Genomic DNA, 25,681 nt, shown 5'->3' with positions numbered 1-25,681 from the left:
ACCTTTAACCAAGTGTGGCCGTACCAATGTCTTGTACAACTTCACAAGACGTCCCAACTCCTGTATTCAATGTTCTGACCGATGAAACCAAGCATGCCGAATGCCTTTTTCACCACTCTGTCCACCTGTGACTCCACTTTCAAGGAGCTATGAACATGTACCTACACGTAGATCTCTTTGTTCTGTAACTCTCCCCAACGCCCTACCATTAACTGAGTAAGTTCTGCCCTGGTTCAATCTACCAAAATGCATCACCTCGCGTTTGTCTACATTAAACTCCATCTGCCATTCGTCAGCCCACTGGCCCAATTGATCAAGATCCCGCTGCAATTGGAGATAACCTTTCTCACTGTCCACCATCCCACCAATCTTGGTGTCATCTGCAAACTTACCAACCATGCCCCCTATATTCTCATCCAAATCATTAATATAAATGACAAATAACAGTGGGCCCAGCACTGATCCCTGAGGCACACCGCTGGTCACAGGCCTCCAGTTTGAAAAACAATTCTCTACAACCACCCTCTGGCTTCTGTCAAGAAGCCAATTTTGTATCCATTTAGATACCTCACCCTGGATCCCGTGAGATTTAACATGATGCAACAACCTACCATGCGATACCTTGTCAAAGGCCTTGCTAAAGTCCATGTGGACAACATCAACTGCATTGCCCTCATCTACCTTCTTGGTTACCCCTTCAAAAAACTCAATTAAATTTGTGAGACATGATTTTCCACTCACAAAGCCATGCTGACTGTCCTAAATCAGTCCTTCCAACAATTTACCCACCACAGATGTGAGGCTAACTGGCCTGTAGTTCCCAGGCAGCCCTTTTTAAACAAATGCACAACATTTGCCACTCTCCAATCTTCAGGCACCTCACCCGTGACTATCGATGATTCAAATATCTCGGCTAGGGGACCCGCAATTTCCTCCCTAGCCTCCCACAACGTCCTCGTCAAATTCTAGTAAATATCATTTCTAACATTTGATTTTAACTCCTGGTGTTTTGGACATCATCATAATTTCTTTATGTCACCACAATGCAATCTTCTTAAAATGTAAACACCTCAATCAGAGATTCTCTTAATTTTCTCTACTCGAGGAACACAATCTCTCAGAAGAATTTAACCCTTTTAGCCCTGGTATAATTCTCGTTTCTCTGTACTACATCTTCCCCACCTTCCCATCCCATACAATATCCATTCCATAGGGGTCTGTGGTACAAAAAAATATAAAATTTGGGCAGGCTTGCTTCTTCATAAACATGGATTGTTCTGTTTCCAGGATACAACAAGATTTTGGGATATAAGAAAAACGATGGATCCTACGGTGCCTGGAAAACATACCCGAGCAGCACATGGTAGGATCTCCATTTTTGTATTCATGTCACTATTTCACTTCCTCACTTCTTAACCATGACCTTTCCTCATGCCTATTCTCACTGAACATGAGAAAGGAAATTTTCACTGGAGTGTAAATTAAGTGAAGTGACTTCACAATGTTCGCCCTGAGATGAAGCTCAACAGTGCAGGAAAATTCAATAGAGGCTTCACTGTAAATCGTTGAATTGGTATGTTTTAGACCATTTGATCACCAAAAACAAAATCCATATTGACTGATATTGCAAATTACTTAAATGTACTGATCTATAATATGACGTTCCACAAATCATAGAACATCGGAGGAATAAGCCATTCGGCTCTTTGAACCTGCTCCGCCAGTCATCAAACTCAATATCCTGATCCTGGTTTCCCCTCATATCCTTTGTTTACCTTCGCCCCAAAAGTTATATCTAACACCATTGTGAAAGCATCCAATCCAATGCTTTGGCCTCAACTGCTTTCTGTGGTAGCAAATTCCAAAGGCTCACTACCATCTGGGTGAAGAAACTTCTTCTCATCGCGGTCCTAAAATGTTTACCCTGTATCCTTCAACTATGACCCCTGTTTCTGCACACACCCATCATCAGGAACATCCTTTCTGCATCCACCCTGTCTAGTCCTGTTAGAATTTTATAGGTATCTATGAGATCCTGCCTAATTCTTCTGAAATCCAGAGAATATAGAAACATAGAACCATAGAACATTACAGCACAGAAACAGGCCTTTTGGCCCTTCTTGGCTGTGCCGAACCATTTTTCTGCCTAGTCCCACTGACCTGCACCTGGACCATATCCCTCCACACCCCTCTCATCCATGTACCTGTCCAAGTTTTTCTTAAATGTTAAAAGTGAGCCCGCATTCAACACTTCATCTGGCAGCTCATTCCACACTCCCACCACTCTCTGTGTAAAGAAGCACCCCCTAATATTCCCTTTAAATGTTTCCCCCTTCACCCTTAACCCATGTCCTCCAGTTATTTTTCTCCTCTAGCCTCAGCAGGAAAAGCCTGCTTGCATTCAGTCTATCTATACCCATCATAATTTTATACACCTCTATCAAATCTCCCCTCATTCTTCTACGCTCCAGGGAATAGAGTCCCAACCGATTCAACCTTTCTCTGTAACTCAGTTTCTCAAGTCCCGGCCACATCCTTCTCTGCACTCTTTCAACCTTATTAATATCCTTCCTGTAGTTAGGTGACCAAAACTGCACACAAAAATCTAAATTCGGCCTCACCAATGTCATATACAACCTCACCATAACATTCCAACTCTTCTACTCAATACATTGATTTTTAAAGGCCAATGTACCAAAAGCACTCTTTATGACCCTATCTACCTGTGACGCCACTTTTAGGGAATTATGTATCTGTATTCCCAGATCCCTCTGTTCTACTGCACTCTTCAGTGTGCTACCATTTACCTTGTATGTTCTACCTTGGTTTGTCCTTCCAAAGTGCAATACCTCACACTTGTCTGCATTAAACTCTGTCTGCCATTTTTCAGCCCATTTTTCTAGTTGGTCCAAATCCTTCTGCAAGCTTTGAAAACCTTCCTCACTGTCCACTACACCTCCAATCTTTGTATCATCAGCAAATTTGCTGATCCAATTTACCACATTATCATCCAGATCATTGATACAGATGACAAACAACAATGGACCCAGCACTGATCCCTGTGGCACACCACTAGTCACAGGCCTCCACTCAGAGAAGCAATCCTCCACTACCACTCTCTGGCTTCTTCCATTGAAAGAAGTCTCACAACACCAGGTTAAAGTCCAACAGGTTTATTTGGTAGCAAATACCATAAGCTGTCGGAGCACAGCTCCTTCGTCAGATGGAGTGGATATCTGTTCTCCAACAGTGCACGGACACAGAAATCAAGTTACAGAATACTAATTAGAATGCAAATCTCTACAGCCAGCCAGGTCTTAAAGGTACAGACAATGTGGGTGGAGGTAGCATTCAACACAGGTTAAAGAGATGTGTATTGTCTCCAGACAGAACAGCTAGTGAGATTCTGCAAGATCAGGGGGAAAGCTGTGGGGGTTACTGATAATGTGACATAAATCCAACATCCCGGTTTAGGCCGTCCATTGAGCCAATGTCTAATCCAATTTACTACCTCTCCATGTATACCACGCGACTGAACCTTCCTAACTAACCTCCCATGCGGGACCTTGTCAAATGCCTTACTGAAGTCCATGTAGGCAACATCCACTGCCTTCCCTTCATCCACTTTCCTGGTAACCTCCTTGAAAAACTCTAATAGTTTGGTTAAACATGACCTACCACGTACAAAGCCATGTTGACTCTCCCTAATAAGTCCCTGTCTATCCAAATATTTGTAGATCCTATCTCTTAGTACTCTTTCCAATAATTTACCTACTACTGACGTCAAACTTACCGGCCTATAATTTCCCGCATTACTTTTTGAGCCTTTTTTAAACAACGGAACAACATGAGCTATCCTCCAATCATCCGGCACCTCACCCGTGGATACCGACATTTTAAATATATCTGCCAGGGCCTCTGTAATTTCAACACTAGTCTCCTTCAAGGTCCGAGGGAATACTCTGTCCGGTCCTGGGGATTTATCTACTCTGATTTGCCTCAAGACAGCAAGCACCTCCTCCCTTTTAATCTGTATAGGTTCCATGACCTCCCTACTTGTTTGCCTTATTTCCATAGACTCCATGCCAGTTTCCTTAGTAAATACGGATGCAAAAAACCCATTTAATATCTCCCCCATTTCTTTTGGTTCCATACATAGCTGACCACTCTGATCTTCAAGAGGACCAATTTTATCCCTTACTATCCTTTTGCTCTTAATATACCTGTAGAAGCTCTTAGGATTATCCTTCACCTTGTCTGCCAAAGCAACCTCATGTCTTCTTTTAGCCCTCCTGATTTCTTTCTTAAGTAGTTTCTTGCACTTTTTATACTCCTCAAGCATCTTATTTGCTCCCTGTTGCCTGTACACGTCATACATCTCTCTCTTCTGCTTTATAATCCGAACCAACTCAATCTCTCCTCATATGTCAATCCTGTCATTCCATGGATCAGTCTGGTAAATAGTCGCTGCCATAGAACCATAGAAAATTACAGCTCAGAAACAGGCCTTTTGGCCCTTCTCGGCTGTGCCGAACCATTTTTTGCCGAGTCCCACTGACCTGCACTCGGACCATATCCTTCCACACCCCTCTCATCCACGAACCCGTCCAAGTTTTTCTTAAATGTTAAAAGTGACCCCGCATTTACCACTTTATCCGGCAGCTCATTCCACACTCCCACCACTCTCTGCGTGAAGAAGCCCCCCCCTAAAATTCCCTTTAAACTTTTCTCCTTTCACCCTTAACCCATGCCCTCTGGTTTTTTTCTCCCCTAGCCTCAGTGGAAAAAGCCTGCTTGCATTCACTCTATCTATACCCATCAAAATCTTATACACCTCTATCAAATCTCCCCTCAATCTTCTACACTCCAGGGAATAAAGTCCCAACCTATTCAATCTCTCTCTGTAACTCAGCTTCTCAAGTCCCGGCAACATCCTTGTGAACCTTCTCTGCACTCTTTCAACCTTACTTACATCCTTCCTGTAACTAGGTGACCAAAACTGTACACAATACTCCAAATTCGACCTCACCAATGCCTTATATAACCTTACCATAACACTCCAGCTTTTATACTCGATACTCCAATTTATAAAGGCCAATGTACCAAAGGCACTCTTTACGACCCTATCCACCTGTGACGTCACTTTTAGGGAATTCTGTACCTGTATTCCCAGATCCCTCTGTTCAACTGCACTCTTCAGAGTCCTACCATTTACCCTGTACGTTCTACTTTGGTTTGTCCTTCCAATGTGCAATATCTCACACTTGTCTGCGTTAAATTCCATTTGCCATTTTTCAGCCCATTTTTCTAGTTGGTCCAAATCCCTCTGCAAGCTTTGAAAACCTTCCTCACTGTCCACTGCACCTCCAATCTTTGTATCATCAGCAAACTTGCTGATCCAATTTACCACATTATCATCCAGGTCATTGATATAGATGACAAACAACAATGGACCCAACACCGATCCCTGCGGCACACCACTAGTCACAGGCCTCCACTCAGAGAAGCAATCCTCCACAACCACTCTCTGGCTTCTTCCATTGAGTCAGTGTCTAATCCAATTTACTACCTCCCCATGTATACCTTCCTAACTAACCTCCCATGAGGAACCTTGTCAAAGGCCTTGCTGAAATCCAGGTAGACAACATCCACCGCCTTCCCTTCATCCACTTTCCTGGTAACCTCCTCGAAAAACTCTAATAGATTGGTCAAACATGACCTACCACGCACAAAGCCATGTTGACTCTCCCTAATAAGTCCCTGTCTATCCAAATATTTGTAGATCCTATCCCTTATCACACCTTCCAATAACTTGCCCACCACCGAATTCAAACTTACTGGCCTATAATTTCCCGGATTTCTTTTGGAACCTTTTTTAAACAACGGAACAACATGAGCCACCCTCCAATCATCCGGCACCTCCCCCGTGAATACTGACATTTTAAATATGTCTGCCAGGGCCCCTGGAAGTTCAACACTAGCTTCCCTCAAGGTCCGTGGGAATACCCTGTCTGGTCCTGGGGATTTATCCACTCTGATTTGCCTCAAGACAGCAAGCACCTCCTCCCCTTTAATCTGTAAAGGTTCCATGACCTCGCTACCTGTTTGCCCTATTTCCGTAGACTCCATGCCCGTTTCCTCAGTAAATACGGATGCAAAAAAACCATTTAGTATCTCCCCCATCTCTTTTGGTTCCATACACAGTCTACCACTCTGGTCTTCAAGAGGACCAATTTTATCCCTCACTATCCTTTTGCTCCTAACATACCTATAGAAGCTCTTTGGATTTTCCTTCACTCTGTCTGCCAAAGCAACCTCATGTCTTCTTTTAGCCCTCCTGATTTCCCTCTTAAGTAGCTTCTTGCACTTTTTATACTCCTCGAGCATCTGATCTGTTCCTTGCTGCCTGTACATTTCATACAACTCTCTCTTCCTCTTAATCAGTGTTACAATCTCCCTCGAGAACCAAGGTTCCTTATTCCTATTTACTTTGCCTTTAATCCTGACAGGAACCATACAAACTCTGCACTCTCAAAATTTCTCCTTTGAAGGCCTCCCACTTTCCATTTACATCCTTACCAGAGAACAGCCTGTGCCAACCCACACTTCCCAGATCCCTTCTCATTTCATCAAATTTGGCCTTTTTCCAGTTCAGAACTTGAACCCGAGGACCAGATCTATCCTTATCCATGATCAGGTTGAAACTAATGGCATTATGATCACTGGATCCAAAGTGTTCCCTCACACTCACATCCATCACCTGCCCTAACTTATTTCCCAATAGGAGATCTGTCGTGGTTCCCCAGGACGACAATTTATTCACATCAATTAAAACAGAGAGTCTGAGCAGCGATCTTCCAAGCAAAAGACTTTATTTCTCAGCACAAGAGATAAAGTCGGGAACGTCCGGAACACTCCAAAGAGCCCTTGGGCTTACAGTCTTTTATGTACATTTCAGCTCCCTATCTCAAGATTCTTATCTCACTTTTATTGCCTGTCCTTGGTTCTCATCTTACTTTAGACCCTTTATCTGTTGTATTGGCAATTAGTCGTTCCCTGTTATATCTCTGTGTCTCTTAAATCATGGTGGTTATGGCTCTTACCTTTATCTGACCTTTTCTGCTTGTACTATAATCGTAGTTTTGTTGATTTAGGCCGAAAGTGTTAGAAAGGACATTCTCTCTGCTGATTTTATGGTTTTATGGTCCACTATTTAAGTTGAACCACCGAGCAGTCTTCCTTGTTTTCTTAAGTGACTGTTGTCTGCTTTCCTTAATTAGTGATTGCTATATTACTTCTCTAGTTCCTCCACTTTGATCATATCGACTACACTTGATTATATTAGTTCACACGAAGTTACTTTAGGTTATATACCCATCTCACTACTCACCTAAATCTGCTATATCATTTTACTAAAACCTGTGAATCTGAATTTCATACTAAACTCATACAATTTCCCTTACAAGTCCCCCCTTTGAGGCTATTCCCTAGCCTCATCCCAATTACCAAGCTCAAATAATCCCCTCGCTCAATTCCATTTGCATTTCATTTTAATCACTTTTTCAGGCGATGTGGAGGAGCCGACTATTTTGGTCAGGGATCAGTGTCCCTATTCTAACTTTATCATAATTTGTCTATCCCGGTTCTGATTTTTGGGTTGCTCCTCCAGATTGCCTGCCCCTGACAGTCATCAGCCAAAAACCTTCCCACTCTTGTCTAGGGAAGGGAAAAAGACTGATTCCTGTGTACAGACTAAGTTCTCCTGGTTTCGTGCGGACTTCAGCAAGGTGCTGTTGTTTCCACAAGGTGATCTTCCACTATTGTAGTTATTTTACAGAGTGACGAGTTTCAACTTCGACCAAGGTCATTGTGAATCCACTCAGCGGGGGCGGCTCAAGATTTTCCCATTCCTCTGTTTTTTCTCTCGAGCGTGAGCTGCTTAGCACCCGCGTCACCATCTGCCGCGCTGCCACTCTGGTAAGGAAGGATCTCAGGGCGGGTAAAAAACAACAAAATATCAATCCCAGAATGATTATTGTTGCGATTGCTACAGCTCCAGCTTTGGCAAACCACGCCCCCCATCTTCCTAATATTCTGTCCAGCCAACTCCATACCTCATGCCCAAACCCAGCATTTTCTTTCACTTCTTTCTTAAGATTTCTTAACTTATTCATGGCTTGTGTAAATGACCCCTCTGGATTAGTGTTATTAGGGATAAATGTGCAGCACTGATCCCCAAACATAACACACACCCCTCCTTTCTCTGCCAGGAGCCAATCTAACGCCTGTCGATTTTGCCACGCCATTTTGCTGGTCGCATCCAACTGCTCTCCTAAGGCCTCCAGGGCATCATTCGTATAATTAATAAACCTCTGCTGATTATAATAGATGTAATTGATCCACTCAGTATTCTTGCTGGGTGTGATCCAAACAAAGAGGGATTCAAACCCTGCAGCTATTTCGTTCCTAGCTTTGAACTCATTCGGGATGCCGCGGGGCTGTCCGATTGCGTCCAATTTTATCGTAGGGTCAGGGGTATATGCCCTCTTAATTCTTTGTGATTTAATTTCTCTTTCCCCCGGTAGTATCACAATGCTCTGGGCAAGCATAACTCGAGCACATAGTCCTTTCCAATTCTGTGGTAATTTTGCCAATAGCCCTTTCTCCGGGCCACAAAGCCACCAGAGATCGGCCAGTTGATTTTCTTGATAGTCTAACACAAAAGGAGGGGGTGCCCATCCCCCTCCTGAGAGGATCAGATAAAGAGCATCGGTTATATTCCAAATCCTTTCACACTCTCCTGTGTAATTTCCCACACTACTTCCTGTGCTACTTTCCCTCCAATAGCAATCTCGGATTTGTAAGTTGGGCTCTACACTCCATTCCTTTGGGACCGCGTCCACTGCCGTTTTTGGCCACTTTGGACATCTGTGGGTCAAGTTGTAGATGCCCTTTTTTACCCCAGCAAACAGGATGCAGTGGTATTGACACAACGGCGGCTCACCTTTACAAAGGTTATCACATGCGGATCCGGAACAGTCTATATTCTCATACGAGTAGTTCCGATTCCCTATCATATGATACCTTATATATGTGGTATATGGACGGCAATTTTCCTTTCTCCAGCTTTGTTTCCTGGTTCTACAGTCTCCTGATCCCCATGGTATATCAGTTACTTGGGTGTTAGGTTTCTCTGATGCACATACTACACACTCTTTCCCATCACTGTTTCTCTGACCTGTATACTCAGCCCATTTCCACCATTTGTTTTTCTGCGCTTTTTCCCAAATAGTATTTGTGCTCACTAATCGTTCACGTTTTGTTCGTCTTAATACTCTATCTTCCTGATTTTGCACCCTTATGTCTTCTGTATCCCATTCTCCTTTTCTATGGGTCACTGAAGTTCCTAAGGGAAATAGTTTCCAACTCCCAGGTGGGGAATGGGACCCCTTCCCTGTCCTCACCTCCCTCGGCACCTTGACTAATAGGCTCGGGCTGGGCATTTGTATCATCAGCCAGCTCATGTACAGAACTACTTTCATCATCCTCTATTCTTTTTGTTCTTCCTTGGCTCTGTTCCTCCTCCCCACGATTCTCCCCGTGTATTTCTATTTCTTCCTCGCTATCACTTCTGTCCACTCTGTGTACTTCTTCAATTTCCCTTCTCTCCCCTACCCCTGGTACCGTTCTGGTACAATGGTTTAAGTGATACCACAGTGTACTGCCTTCTACTTGCAAAGCCGTGGGAGACACTTTGGTGACTTCAAACGGTCCTTCTCGTCTCGGTTCGTTCCAACGTCTGCGGAACTTCCTGATGTATACTCGATCTCCAGGCTTGATCTGATGTTCTGTTACCGGATTCTCCTCCTCCTTGGCTTTTTCCTGTTCAAATATAGTTCTATGTATAACAGTTAATTGTTGTATATATTCTTTTGTGCTTTGATCTAAACATTCTAGCGTAGGACCTCCTGATCCCCTGATCTTAGGTACCGGCATTACTCTTCCTGTCATCATTTCATGTGGGCTCAAATGTGTGATTCTGTTTTCCTGACTCCTGTATTGCATTAGAGCCAATGGCAGAGCATCTATCCAGTTTTTCCCTGTTTCATTGCAAATTTTGCTTATTTTAGCCTTAAGGGTCCCGTTTGCTCTCTCCACCATTCCTTGGGATTGAGGGTGATATACGCATCCAAACTTCTGCTTTATTCGGAGTGCCGAGAGTGTCTCTCTCAGTGCCCTTCCTATAAAAGCAGATCCATTGTCTGAACTTAATTGCGTGGGTATACCAAATCTTGGAATAATTTCTTTTGACAGGAAGTTAATCACCGTTCCAGATCCTTGATCTTTGGATGGCGTTGCTTCTATCCATCTGCTGAATCTATCAATAATCACTAACATGTATCTTTTCCCTCTTACCACCTTTCCCATATCCACATAGTCCATGCATAGATGTTTAAATGGTCCTTCAGGAATGGGTATATGCCCTATTGGGGCAGTAATGCCCTTCCTGATGTTATTCTGAGCACACACCTCACACTGACTTAGTATGTAGTCAATCGAGTTTTGCAGGTATGGTGACCAGAATCCTTCCTTCTTGATCTTTCTCGCCACTTCTCCTCTTGCACAGTGGTCCACTCCATGCGCTTCGCTAATTAGTACGGTTAGTAATGATGTGGGTGCTATGACTAATCCCTCCCCATTTCTCCATATCCTGTCCTGTTGTCCCTGTAGTGCTCCTCTATCTTTCCACATTGCCTTTTCAGCTACAGAGGTTTCCTCCTGTAATTGTGCTACATCCTCTAATGTGATCTGAGGTTCGATATCCCCCGTACCTGGCCCTGGGTGCGGCCTTGCTATTTCTACTGGGGCTATCGTAGCCTCAATGCATCCTGACGCTTCTTTAGCTGCCTTGTCGGCTTTGGTGTTTCCCTGTGTGATGCTGTCTGCTCCCTTTTTATGCGCCTGACACTTAATTATGGCTAATTCCCTTGGACCCATCATGGCCCTTATTAAAGCCCTGATTTGACCTTCGTGTTGTATTGGTCCTCCTCCGCTTTTCCTAAATCCCCTTTGCTTCCATATTGCCCCGAACAGATGGCAGACCCCGTGGGCATAGGCTGAATCAGTATAAATTTCCAATGCTTCCCCGTTTGCTAGCTCACATGCTCTGGTCAATGCTTTAAGTTCTGCCAGTTGGGCTGAACAGGGCTGTTCACATTTCTCTGCTTCTATGACTTCAAGTGTTTCCCCTTTCTGTTCAACTATGGCATAGCCTGCGTGGTTTCCTAAGTGATCCCTGTAACATGAGCCATCTACATACAGTATCCTTTTCCCTTCTGTCACTAGTCCCTCTGCTCTTAAATCTTTCCTCAGTTTCATAAATGTTTTTGCTTCTCTTAAGCATTCATGTTCTTCTCCTTCATGAGGTAATGGCATGTAATCAGCTGGATTTACTCTGTTGCACTTTATTATCGTGATATCTGGAAATGTAGTTAGCATTCGATAATGATGGATCCTAGCAGGTGTCAGCACAAATTTTCCTTGCTCAATCAATTCAGCTACCTTATGGTATACATGTATGTTTATCGGATATCCCATTGTGACCGTAGCTGCCTTTTCGTACGCCCACCAAGCTGCTGCCAGACCTTGATAGCACGGAGGGTATCCCATCGCTACGTCGTCTAGCTTGGTACTGTAATATGCTACAGCCTGCCTTCGTCTACCCTTGCAATTTTCCTGCATTAACATTGCTGTAGCAAATCCGGCTTCTCTGTTACTCACAAATAAGTCAAAGGGCTTGTCATAGGTCGGTAAAGCCAAGGCTGGTGCCTGTGCCATTTCTCTTTTCACATTTTCAAATGCGCCTGAAGCATCTTTATCCCATTTTAGTTTGGCTTTTAATTCGTCACACCCTGCCTCCTTCATTATCTTTCGTAGTGCCTGCGTTTTTTCGGCATAGCTTTCCACCCATTCTGAACTGAATCCTGTCATTCCCAAAAATGTCATCATTTGTCCCACCGTCTGTGGTTTCGGAACTTTTAGTACTGCTTCTATTTGCTGTGAAGCTATCTCCTTCTGTCCTGCTGATATTTCTCTCCCCAAGTATTCTACCTTTTTCTGGCACAGCTGCAGCTTTTTCCTGGAAACTTTATGGCCCCCTTCTGCTAACCTTTTCAATAGTTTTAAACTATCCTTCCTGCACTGTTCTTGTGTTCCTGTGCATAATAATAAATCATCCACATATTGTATCAGTGTTCCTTCCAACTGTATTCCTTCTAAATCTGCTCTCAACACCTGATTGAATACATGTGGGGAATGTTTAAATCCTTGGGGCATCCTATTGTATGTGTATTGTTTCCCCTCGTACGTAAATGCAAAGAGATACTGACTTTCTTGAGCTAGTGGCACACTAAAAAATGCCGAACATAGGTCTATTACAGTAAACCATCTACTTTCAGGTGGTATATTTGTCATCAAGGTATAAGGGTTTGGAACCTCTGCTGGCATATCTTCCACTACCTCATTAATTGCCCTTAGATCATGCACCAATCTCCATTTTTCTCCGTCCGCCTTTTTCACTGGTAGTAGCGGTGTGTTACACCTGCTCCGGGTTTCTTTTAATACCCCTGCTTCTATCAATCCCTTAATCGTCCCTCTAATTCCTTCAATTGCTTCTGTCTTGATTGGGTATTGCGGCCTATACGGCCCCTGACGTCCTATCTTTAATCTGACTTCAACTGGATTAGCGTTTTTGACCCTCCCTACATCCGTGTCCTGTCTGGACCACAACTCCTGCGGGAGGGAGTTCAAATCCTGCTCTAACCTCTCTCTCCACTCCAGTTCCTGTTTCTCTATTTGCACTCCTATTGTTATCTGCTTCGGTTTCCCAAGCATTTTAACATCCAAAATTATTTTCGTCATTTGTCCATTGCTGGACGTCCAAATATCTACATTGTCTGTCTGGACAAATTCTAAATCTTGTGCTCTCAACACCATTGGTCCTAGGTCTTTTGATCTGTATCCCGGATTCACTTTCAATGTGACATGTGGCTCCGCCCCAGATACAGAGAACCATTTGTTAACCCATTCATTCCTAACAATGGTGAGGGCTACTCCCTCTAGTCCGATTAAAATACTTCCTGACTTTATTTCCTGTTCTCGTCCTGCCTCCCTTTCCCATTTCTCCTGTATCTCAGGTTCCTGCCCTTCATCAAATATCATTGTACTGTGTAATTCTGTTCTTGGCCATTTGGCTTGTGGAACCCAAGTGTTTATAAGCTTTCCCCAAACTTCCCATATCTGTTTTTTAACTTGTTCCTCTATATCTCCCAACCAAGATACATTAACCCCTTCCTTTCCTGGTATTTCAAGTGGATACATTCCCATCAAATCAATTCCTTGTTCAGTGCATTCTAATTTCAGTCCTAAACCTAGGATTGCATCCCTTCCCAATAGATTTAAAGGAGTTTTATCACATACTAAAATAGGTACATGGGTTGTCTTATTTCCAATGGTAACAGGCACCGGCGTCGTCATTCGAGCTAATGTTACTTTCCCCGAGAACCCCACAGTTTTTACAAACTGGTTTGACAATGGTAAGTGATCCGCATATTTCGTTTGCATGCACGTACATGTGGCGCCGGTGTCTATCATCATGGGGACCTCGATCCCTCCTACTCTAACGTTAACTATAGGTTCCTGCTCTGCAGTTTCTGTTATCTGTACGTACTGTCCTACCATTTCGGGGTTCTCTGGGCCTCCCTATGGGGAATTCTGATGGTTTACCGGCCCTTGAAACATCGGGATGCTGTTTGGCGATCCTTGGATCAGTTGTTGGCCTGTCTGCTGCTGGTTCTCTCCCTGTCTGGGGAAATTCCGCGGGCAATTCCTTTTTATGTGCCCTGCCTCCCCGCACCCCCAACACACACCTGAAGGGCCAGGCAGTGGTCCCTGTCTCGGAGTCTGATGATTAACCTGTCCCTGTCCTCTCTGATTCTGATAGGGTGGCCTACCACCTCCCTGTCCTTTCCCATTTCTATTCCAGTCAGTCTGACTTTGCAGGGCGTATGGGTTTTGATAATTTAGGCCATAGGCTCCTGGGTTCATGGACAGTGGGAAGGCAGAAATGTTATAGGTTATGACGGGCTGGCCTCCATCTCCGCTCCCCCCTTTGATTAGTGCAGGTATTTCCTCTGGCTTTTGCTCCACCATCATTGGTGCTATTTTTCTGGGTGCGAGATCCTCTTTTGCCTTTAGCTTATCCTTGCTTTTGATCTCCTCCAACTGTGCCTGATATAACTGGGTACAGTCCCGTGGAGCTCTGTTTCTCTAAGTATGGGGGTGGGGCTACGTTTGGATCTTCCAATTTTGCTTTTTCCTCAAGTTGTACTGGCATCTGCATTCTACCTCCCCTCCATACCCCTCTTCTCTCTTTCCCTCCTTGTTGGAATAGGGCTAATATCTCTAACTCCTTTTCTCGCTTCTCCCTTCTTTTGCTCGATTTATCCTTAATCTTATAGTTCTTTATCATTCCCTTCTGGTCCTCACACCTCTCTATGGACCATGTGCCTTCCTCCGGCCACTGTGTATTGGTCTTATTTGTTCTTTTGGCCCATTTTTTAGAGACGTGTTCTATATCTCCCCTAAGGGCTGGGAACTTATCCCCTAATATCTCCACTGGTGTCTTAACTTGGTGCGCCATTACTCGTCTTTTTGGATCACTGTCGCAATTTTTGTCACTTAATCTGTCAGAGTTAGGTATTACAGTGATTATTACTTGCTGTATTGTTTTTCCATGCTCAGTCCCCTGTTTACCTTTCCTTTGGATTTCTTTTGCCACTATCTGTAATTCTAACCGGGGTCCTGATATCCACTTCCCCGTAGTCCCCTGTCCCGGCACTATCTTCCTCTCCCGGGCCAGAGGGTAGTAGGTTTTCACTTGCTCGTCTATGTGTATAAGAATCCTGTATTGGTCAGATCCCTTTATTAATTTCTCTAGGGTTTCCAATTTTATTTCGTCTATCCAATTCCTATCGACTACTCTTTCCCATTTTACATACGGCCACTCATTCTTTATCTCCTCTAAGTTAATTATGTGTGTAATCTTTTTCCAATCCAGTGTTGCTTCCGTTTTTGTTATTATTCAAAGATTAGTTATTTTCAATCTTGTCACCAGGCAGTTTTGTCAGGGTAATTTTTCAAGTTTTTAGTTATTACCCTACCTATATTCCGACTCTCTCTCTTATTTCTGTCCTTCACGCTGTTTTCTCAGACCAGTTTGTTCAAATTGGTCTTTTACTTCCTCTATTCTAGCTGCTACTCCCCTTTCCTGTGGTTAAAATCCACTCCTGTGCTTTTGGCTACTGTATTAGGTCAGAGAGTGATCTCTCACTGATCTCTCTCCCTCTCGGTTGACGTCCCTTACCCGAGGTCCTGGGTAGGTTTGGACTGGCAGATTTTCCCACACTTACTCTCTTCTGGGCAAGTCGTGACCTGAAAAACCCGCTCCAAACCGCTTGACTTAACCTAATTGCATTACTTTAGCTTTCGGCCTTTTTCCCGTCTCACTTTTTACCCATTCACAGACAATACAGTATTCGCAGCGCGCTTTTGCATGCAAAAATTCTGCTCTTCGGATCAGACTCAGTCTCTCAAAATTTTTACACAATTTGGTTTTACCTGTGCAGGATATCTTTTTGGGTTGGGGAGATCCAGGACCAGCAGAGAGCCGGGCGCACCGGGCCTCGAGAAAACCCCTTTCTGACAACAAGGATTTACATGCATGCAAGTCTGCTTACCTTGTTGACAGAAGGCCGGCTGGGGACTTCTCGGTTCCGGTCGGACCACCGTCTCCGCTACTCCTTCCAGATGCTTTTCTGGGCGATCTCTCACCAACCCTGCTAAGCAGCGCCAATTTTGTCGTGGTTCCCCAGGACGACAATTCGTTCACATCAGTTTAAAACAGAGAGTCTGAGCAGCGATCTTCCAAGCAAAAGACTTTATTTCTCAGCACAAGAGATAAAGTCGGGAACGTCCGGAACACTCCAAAGAGCCCTTGGGCTTACAGTCTTTTATGTACATTTCAGCTCCCTATCTCAAGATTCTTATCTCACTTTTATTGCCTGTCCTTGGTTCTCATCTTACTTTAGACCCTTTATCTGTTGTATTGGCAATTAGTCGTTCCCTGTTATATCTCTGTGTCTCTTAAATCATGGTGGTTATGGCTCTTACCTTTATCTGACCTTTTCTGCTTGTACTATAATCGTAGTTTTGTTGATTTAGGCCGAAAGTGTTAGAAAGGACATTCTCTCTGCTGATTTTATGGTTTTATGGTCCACTATTTAAGTTGAACCACCGAGCAGTCTTCCTTGTTTTCTTAAGTGACTGTTGTCTGCTTTCCTTAATTAGTGATTGCTATATTACTTCTCTAGTTCCTCCACTTTGATCATATCGACTACACTTGATTATATTAGTTCACACGAAGTTACTTTAGGTTATATACCCATCTCACTACTCACCTAAATCTGCTATATCATTTTACTAAAACCTGTGAATCTGAATTTCATACTAAACTCATACAATTTCCCTTACAGATCCAATATTGCATCCTCTCTAGTTGGCACCTCTATATACTGATGTAGAAAATTCTCCTGAACACATTTTACAAACTCTACCCCGTCTAAACCTTTAACAGTATGCGAGTCCCAATCTATATGTGGAAAATTAAAATCCCCTCCTATCACAACTTTGTGTTTCTTGCAGTTGCCAGCTATCTCTCCGCTGATTTGCTCCTCCAATTCTCGCTGACTGTTGGGTGGTCTATAATACAACCCCATTAATGTGGTCATACCTTTCCTGTTTCTCAGCTCCACCCATAGGGCCTCTGTAGACAAGCTCCCTAATCTATCCTGCCTGAGCACTGCTGTAACATTTTCCCTGACCAACAATGCCACCCCCCCCCCACCTTTTATTCCTCTGCCTCTATCCCGCCTGAAACATTGGAACCCTGGAACATTGAGCTGCCAGTCCTGCCCCTCCTGTAGCCAAGTTTCACTCATGGCTATAATGTCATATTTCCATGTGCCTTCCCTCTCAAGTAAGAAATCCCTTCCTGAGAAAAGGTGACAAGCACTTTACAATTGCAGCAAGATATCCCTGCTCCTGTATTTGCATCCATGAAGGGTATTGTACCATTTCCTTTCTTCACTGCTTGCTGCAGCTGCATGCTCACTTTCAGCGACTGGTGTACGAGGACACCCAGCTTTCATTGCATATTCCCCTCTCCTAATTTATAGTTAATATCTGTCTTCCAGTTCTAGCTACCAAAGTGGACAACCTCACACTTATCCACATTATACTCTATCTGCTATGCATTGGCCCACTCACTACTTGTCTAAATCACACCGAAATATAGAGTCATAGAGTTTACAGCATGGAAACAGGCTCTTCAGCCCAAATTGTCCATGCTGCCCAGTTTTTACCACAAAGCTCGTCCCAATTGCCCGCATTTGGCCAATATCCCTCTATACCCATCTTACCCATGTAAATGTCTAAATGCTTTTTAAAATACACAATTGTACCCGTCTCTACTACTACCTCTGGCAGCTTGTTCCAGACACGCACCACCCTCTGAGTGAACAAATTGCCCCTCTGGACCCTTTTGTATCTCTCCCCTTTCACCTTAAACCTATGTGCTCTAGTTTTCGACACCCCTACCTTTGGGAAAAGATGTTGACTATCTATATTATCTGTGCCCCTCATTATTTTATAGACCCCTAATCACCCCTAACCCTCCTACACTCCAGGGGAAAAAAACCCCAGTCTATCCAGCCTCTCCTGAGATTGGGAGAGATTGGGTAAACTGGGGTTGTTCTCACTGGAAAGACAGAGGATGAGGGGTGACCTAATCGAGGTGTATAAAATTATGAAAGGCATAGATAGGGTGAACGGTGGGAAGCTTTTTCCCAGGTCGGTGGTGACGTTCATGAGGGGTCATAGGTTCAAGGTGAGGGGGGGAGGTTTAACACGGATATCAGAAGGACGTATTTTACGCAGAGGGTGGTGGGAGCCTGGAATGCGCTGCCGGGCAAGGTGGTGGAGGCGGACACACTGGGAACGTTTAAGACTTATCTAGATAGCCACATGAACGGAGTGGGAATGGAGGGATACAAAAGAATGGTCTCGTTTGGACCAGGGAGTGGTGCAGGCTTGGAGGGCCGAAGGGCCTGTTCCTGTGCTGTATTGTTCTTTGTTCCTTATCACTCAAACCATCAAGTCCCGGTAGCATCTCAGTAAATCTTATCTGCACTCTTTCTAGTTTAATAATATCCTTTCTAATATGGGGTGATCAGAACTGTACACAGTATTCCAAGTGTGGCCTTACCAATGTCTTGTACAACTTCAACAAGACGTCCCAACTCCTGTCTTCAGCGTTTTGACCAATGAAACCAGGCATGCTGAATGCTGCGTTCACCACCCTGTCTACCTGTGAGTTCACTTTCAAGGAGCTATGAACCTGTATTCCTGGATCTCTTTGTTCTATAACTCTCCCACCATTAACTGAGAAGGTACTGCCTCGATTTGATCTACCAAAATGCATCACCTCACATTTATCTAAATTAAACTCCATCTGCCATTCATCGGCCTATTGGCCCAATTGATTAAGATCCTGTTGCAATCGTAAATAACCTTCTTCACTGTCCACTATGCCACCAATCTTGGTGTCATTTAGAAACTTACTAACCATGCCTCCTAAATTCTCATCCAAATAAATAACAAATAACAGTGGACCCTGCACTGATCCCTTATGCACACCACTGCTCAAACACCTCCACTTTGAAAAAGAACCCCCTACAACCACTTCTGTTGTCAAGCCAATTTTGAATCCAATTGGCTACCTCATCCTGGTTCCCGTGAGATTTAACCTTATGCAACAACGTACCATGTGGTACCTTGTCAAAGGCCTTGCTAAAGTGCATGTCGACAATATCTCTGTATTCTCCTCAAAGCTCACCCTCCCACCCAGAATCCTTATTGAAATTTGACAGGGCAATGTCTAATCGGTTTTTGGTTATCTGATCTGATTTGTGCAAAGGTATATACCCCACTAATCTCACTCACTGGCACATCATTGAACTGTGGGAGGAAACCAGAGTTCCCAGAAGAAACCCACGCAGACATGAGAAGACTGTGCAAACTCCACACAGTTAGTTAACCCAGGCTGGAATTGAACCCGGGTCCACTGGGGCTGTGAGGCAGCAGTCAAACCAAAAAATGCCACTGTGCCGCCCATTTTCTTCCCTCTGGTGGTTACAAATGCCGAAATTCAAATGACCATTCCCAAACTAAAATCCACTATTCCAACCAGTGTTTGGAATCCAAATTAATTATATGCAGGTTATATAAATTATCCACTGTCTCCTTTCAGGTTGACTGCGTTTATTGTAAAAATACTCTCAATGGTGCGAAGCAAGATTGTTGTCAATGATAGTTTTATCCGGGAGTCCGTTGCTTACTTGATCCGAGGACAAAAGAGCTCTGGAGCTTTTGAAGATCCATACCCTGTGATAGACAGAAACATGCAGGTTAAGTTCTTATTGATTTCTTGTATCTGCATCCTCTGTCCCTTGTTTCAGAATGATTTTAATAACATTTGTCATTATTTATTACATGGTCACCTGTTAATTCTTCACATTCCTGCTGTTTCACATTGCCAAATCTTTAAACTCCCCCATGGTTGAGCGATCTTTGCATGCACATTAAATTGTCAAATACTGTTTGTGGAGGTTGGCCATTGTTCTTATGTCAAACTTCTGAGCAGACAAAGGGTACTCGGAGGGTAACTTACCGACTCCCAATGATACGTTATGACATCCCGATTTGACATCCCAGCAATAATTTCACATTCAATTAATTTTCCATTTTTACCTTTGACCAAAAGGATTAAAAGATTTTATCCAGCACTGACAGTTGGTGCAGTTCAAACAATAACCTTTCAAAACAAAGTGTTTCATTTCTTTTATATGTTACCGTAATTCACCTTCTCTTCAATCCATCCACAATTGAAAACTGGTTTGCTTTCTTTACTCATTCAAACCTTTCATGATTTTCAACATCTTAACCCAAACTATACCTTCTCTTCATTCATGAAGACAGCAGTGCCTTCTGGGTATCCATTTAACTGGACTCTTTCATGTGTCAATCGACCTCTACTGTGTAATTCCAAATGACTTCACATCCTTCTAACTTCAAGTTAGATTATTAGGGCATTAGCTATGAGGAGAGGTTGGAGAAACTTGGTTTGTTCTCACTGGAGCGATGGAGGTTGAGGGGAGACCTGATAGAAGTCTACAAGATTATGAGAGGCATGGACAGAGTGGATAGTCAGAAGCTTTTTCCCAGGGTGGAAGAGTCAATTACTAGGGGGCATAGGTTTAAGGTGCGAGGGGCAAGGTTTAAAGGAGATGTACGAGGCAGATTTTTACACAGAGTGGTGGGTGGCTGGAACTCGCTGCCGGGGGAGGTAGTGGAAGCGGATACGGTAGTGACTTTTAAGAGGCGTCTTGACATGAATGAGATGGGAAGAGAGGGATATGGTCCCCAGAAGCGTCGGGGGTTTTAATTAAGTCAGATAGCATGATCGGTGCAGGCTTGGAGGGCCGAAGGGCCTGTTCCTGTGCTGTAATTTTCTTTGTTCTTTGTTCCAGATGTATTGCTGCAGCTGGAAATTTGAGAATAGATTACAGATACTAAAATAAATTATTTCCTGTTTTACCCCACGCATTTATTTATCAATCCCAGGTCATGGAGGTGATTTTCCCCAAAAAATTCAAAGTGTCGAAACTGAAGTAAATCCCACCTTTCTTCGGCATGAGTTTCAAAATGAATCTCCCACATTCCGTACACTGCAAAGTGCACGAGCATAAAATTCAGGGGGCGGGGGCCTATGCCACTAGAGAGACTGGCAGCATAGCGCTGGGTGGGCCATTGCGCATGCGCCGATCTGTTAGCGTCGAGATAAGCACATGCGCAGTAGCCTTGCACTGTCGGCCAGCCCCACAAACCCCCATCATTGGCCATGCAACCCCCCCCCCCATGGCCTGATCTCTGGTCCCCTGAACATGTCCGGGCCAGCCTCAACGCCCTCCACCCCATCCCTAGTTCGCCTTAATCCCTCCCGAAAGCCCCAACCTCCCAATTCCTCCCCCCCAAAGGCAGCCCTGAACCCCGTCTGCAGTCCCAACCACCTCCAGGCAGGCCGACCCTCTCTAACCCCGATGCCCAGTCCCGATCACTGGCCTCCCTCCCATTGCTCGAGATCCCTCTGCAGAGTGGCAGCAGGATCCCCCCATCCCCATTGATTGTGCCCCCCACAGGACCCACCCCATTAAGCCCTGCCCCCTTGTTACTGCCCGATGGGGCCTGCCCCCTTTGCCCCTTGGGCAATACCAGGGGTGTCCAGGCTGGCACTGCCCAAGGGGCACCCCTTCCTTGCCCCCGTCCCTCTGGGGGCCTCAATTGCCCCCTTCACACCAGTGGTATCTGACTACTAGCTCCCCACAAGTGGGGAGCTATGGTAAACGTCGCTGGAGTGAAACACTCCTTGTGTGTGTGTGTGTGTGTGTGTGTGTGTGTGTGTGTGTGTGTGTGTGGGGGGGGGGGGGGGGGGGAGGAGAGGAGGGGGGGGGGGAGAGGAGGGGGGGGGGAGAGGAGGAGGGGGGGGGGAGAGGAGGAGGGGGGGGGGAGAGGAGGAGGGGGGGGGGAGAGGAGGAGGAGGGGGGGGGGGGAGGAGGGGGGGACGCTAGTGGGCCCGGAGATTTTAGTCCCGGGCCCACTAATGATACTTAAAATACATTTAAATGTCTATTAACATAAATTATGCAGCTCCCTGCCAATTTATGGCATGGAATTGATGATGCCGGAAATCTGGCACCCAGAAAATCGCGGCGCCTGTAGCGCCCAGCAGGGAGCCCATGAAATGGCCTCTGTTTGAGTCTCCTAGCCCACTGTGTTACAAAAGCAGCGCAGCGGGCTGGCAGAATCGCGCCTCCATATCTTTACACCAATCCGAGATCCCTATCTGCTTCAAGAAGACGACCACCATCCCTGTACCAAAGAAAAGCCAGGCAGCGTGCCTCACTGATTATCGTCCGATGGCTCTGACATCATCATTATGAAGTGCTTTGAAAGGTTAGTCATGGCACTGATCAATTCTGGCCCCCCAGATTGCCTGGATCCACGACAGTTCATCTAGCGACGCAACAGATCCACAGCAGGCGCCATCTTGCTGGCCCTACACTCAACCCTGGAACACCAGGATAACAAAGACACTTATGTCAGACTCCTATGTATTGACTACAGTTCAACCTTCAACACCATTATTCCTACGAAGCTCATCTCCAAACTCCGTGACCTGGGACTTGGCTCCTCTACAATCAGCAAGGACAGACAACAACTCCTCCTCCATGGTCATCCTCAACACCGGTACCCCACAAGGCTGTGTCCTCAGCCCCTTACCATACTCCTTATACACCTATGACTGTTTGGCCAAATTCCCCTCCAACTCGATTTTCAAGTTTGCTCATGACACCACCGTAGTGGGTCGGATTTCAAATGATGATGAGATGGAGTACAGAAAAGAGGTAGAGAAACTGGTGAACTGGTGCAATGACAATAATCTCTCTATGTTAACAAAATAAAGGAGATAGCCATAGAGTTCTGGAAGCCTATTGGAGGACATGCCTTTGTCTACATCAGCGGGGATGAAGTGGAAATGGTTGAGAGTTTCAAGTTTCTAGGTGTCAAATCACTAACAACCTGTCTTGGTCCCTTCACGCCGACGCTTTCATTAAGAAAGCCCATCAATGTCTCTACTTTCTCGGAGACTAAGGAAATTTGGCATGTCAGCTACGACTCTCATCAACTTTTACAGATGCACCACAGAAAGCATTCTTTCTGGTTGTATCACAGCTTGGTATGGCTCCTGCTCTGAACAAGCCCACAAAAAACTACAAAGTGTTGTGAATGAAACCCAGTCCATCACGTAAACCAGCCTCCCATCCATTGACTATGTCTACACTTCCTGCTACCTCGGAAAAGCAGCCAGCATAATCAAGGACCCCATGCCCCCCCAGACATACTCTCTTCCACTTTCTTCCATCAGTAAAAAGTTACAAAAGTCTGAGGTCACATACCAACCGACTCAAGAACAGCTTTTTCCCTGCTGCCATTTTGAATTGAATTGCCAACTGTGTCATATTAAATTGATCGTTCTCTTCACCCTAGCTATGACTGTACCCTCTCGTTTCCTTCTCTATTTACGGTATGCTTTGTCTGTATAGCGTGCAAGAAACAATACTTTCACAGTATACATGTGGCAATAATAAATCCAAAATATGTGTTTTCTTAACGGTACTGCTAAATTCTCGATCTACCTGCAAACCATTGTGTACAGGCAAGTCAGTGTCCCTTCTATTGCACCCTCTTCGAAGTGGAAGTAAATGTGTACCTTACATTCACAGACAGTTCACTCCCATTGATTACATGAATGTGTAGGATTGTATGGCTGCAAGGAAGTATGCCTTTAACACAGAAGCAGATATCTGACTTGAGTGTTTCTTTTATAGGGTGGAGTTGATGGAACTGAAAAGGACGTTTCGCTCACAGCCTTTGTGACAATAGCACTGAAACATTCTCTGACTGCCTTCCAACAGAATAACATTGCAGAGATTTCAAGAGTGGTAAGAGCGTCAATTAAATTACTGTATTTTTGGTACAAAACTGAAACCTCCGTTTATTATTTAAAATTGAGAGAAATGAAAAATATTTAAACAGTTAAGTTCATGTCCACTGCACTTTCTTTCTCTCTCACACAATCCACAGCCACACATACTCATGCACGCACTCTATAGCACACAAGCGCGCAAACACACATACACTTTCTCTCCCAAACATGCAAATACACACACTCTTTCTCTCCCTCTCACACATACACTCGTACAAAAGCACTCTCTCTCACACATACACCAACACACATTCTGTTTCTCTCACACACACACACGCACACACACTCTCTGTAATAAGTCCTCAGAGGGGGAAGTCCCTTCACCTAAATTCCTTTACCTTGTCCAGGTAAATGGCGAACTGTGCCAACCCTTGTAGTATGTTCTCCATCGTTCTCTGGAATATAGCACAGGCTGACGATACTCCAGAAGGAGTCTTGTATACTGAAAAAGGCCCTTCAATGTGTTGATTGTAGAGAATTTTTGTGAATCTTCATCCAGCTTCAGCTGTCGGTATGCATGATTCATGTCCAGTTTTGAAAATAAGAGTCCTCCTGCCAGTTTTGTGTATAGATCCTCGATTGGGGAATTGGGTATTTATCAAGTTGTGAGTAGTGATTTATCATCTGTTTAAAATCTCCACAAAGATGAACTGAGCCATCCGGCTTCAGGATAGGTTCCACGGGTGCCGCCCATTCCGAAAACTGGACCGGTTTTATTTTGCCTTCACGTTCCAATCTTGTGATTTCCATATCAAACTTTTCCCTTAATGCGAATGGTACCAGCCGGGCCTTGCAGAATTTTGGGACTGTCGACGTGTAATGTTGCTTTTGGTCCTTTAATTGTTCCTAGCCCTTCCAAAAAAACCTCCGGGTATTTGCTCAGGACTTCGCTCCGGCGACCATTTTTCAGCTGAAAAATGTTTTCCCAATCTGGTTGGATCTCCTTCAGCCAATTTCATCCTAATAGGCTCGGTCCCGAACCTTCCACTGCCATCAATGGTAGCCTAACCAGTTGCTTTGCGTAAGCAGCAGGCTCAAGGGTTGTGCCCAACACTCTCAGTGATTCCCCTATATGAGTCCTCAATCTTGCCGAAATTTCAGTTAAGGATAGGAGTTGGAGTCCAGTGCGTATTTTGTTGAACACTGTTTCCCCTACCACGGATACGGCTGTGCCTTTGTCAACCTCCATTAAAATTGGACGTCTGTTCAGTCTCACAGATAATTTAATAGGTTCCGATCTGGCCACTGCTATGCAAAGTAGCTGTTCCTCGTCAAAGATAGATGGAGCTTCCAGGGTGTGCATTCTCTGTACCCCAGCCTATGTTTCCTTTTCAGAAATGTCGGTTTTGGAACCTTGTTTTTCTTCTCTGACTCCTGACACTGGCAGTAGTTGCAATGTGTTGCCGGAAGCGGATCTCCAGGGATTGTTGTCTGTCTATACCTAATTCGGCCTTGTTTAGGAGCGGTTTTGTGGGCTGATTGGGTTCCCTTGTATCTGAATCCTTCCTGAGGGTGGCTACGTAGTTGCCTGCCCGCAGTGGAGGTCCCTTAACTCTGTTGCACTAGTGTGGTTGTCTCCCTCCAGAGGAATACCCTGTAACTCATGTGCTCTGCTTGCCACTTTTTCCAAAGACAAAGCCAGCTGTAATGCTTGTTTGCAGACCAACTGGGCCTCTGCCAATAGATGTTTTTGTATGGTCATATTATAATTGGTACATTGAATCTGGTCGAAATCAGGATGAAACGTATGATTGATACCATTGGAGAGGCAAATTCCTGGCATGGACATGTGTTGGTACATTACTGGACTTCAGAAGCTGATGTCCAATGAATAGATTAAGGACAGTGACTGCTGAAAGTCTCAATTGGTCTCGGAGCATCTCATTTAATGTCAACCCA

At 44.6% G+C, this 25,681-nt stretch overlaps 1 protein-coding gene across 4 annotated transcripts in view; it reads left to right on the top strand.

Annotated features, from left to right (window-relative positions):
- The window catches only part of LOC144497122 (complement C4-like), a 469,428-nt gene that overhangs the window by 343,335 nt on the left and 100,412 nt on the right, over window positions 1–25,681 (top strand). For all 4 annotated transcript variants that reach the window (XM_078217916.1, XM_078217917.1, XM_078217918.1 and 1 more), the window contains 3 exons: window positions 1,288–1,363; window positions 19,427–19,583; window positions 23,625–23,738. In XM_078217916.1, the coding sequence (XP_078074042.1) occupies window positions 1,288–1,363; window positions 19,427–19,583; window positions 23,625–23,738 (347 nt within the window). The remainder of the gene's footprint in view (window positions 1–1,287; window positions 1,364–19,426; window positions 19,584–23,624; window positions 23,739–25,681) is intronic.

This window comes from Mustelus asterias, chromosome 8 (assembly GCF_964213995.1).
Source record: "Mustelus asterias chromosome 8, sMusAst1.hap1.1, whole genome shotgun sequence".
Classification (NCBI taxonomy): domain Eukaryota; kingdom Metazoa; phylum Chordata; class Chondrichthyes; order Carcharhiniformes; family Triakidae; genus Mustelus; species Mustelus asterias.
Note: the sequence above shows the minus strand (reverse complement) of the source record. Positions and strands in the feature narration are given on the sequence as shown.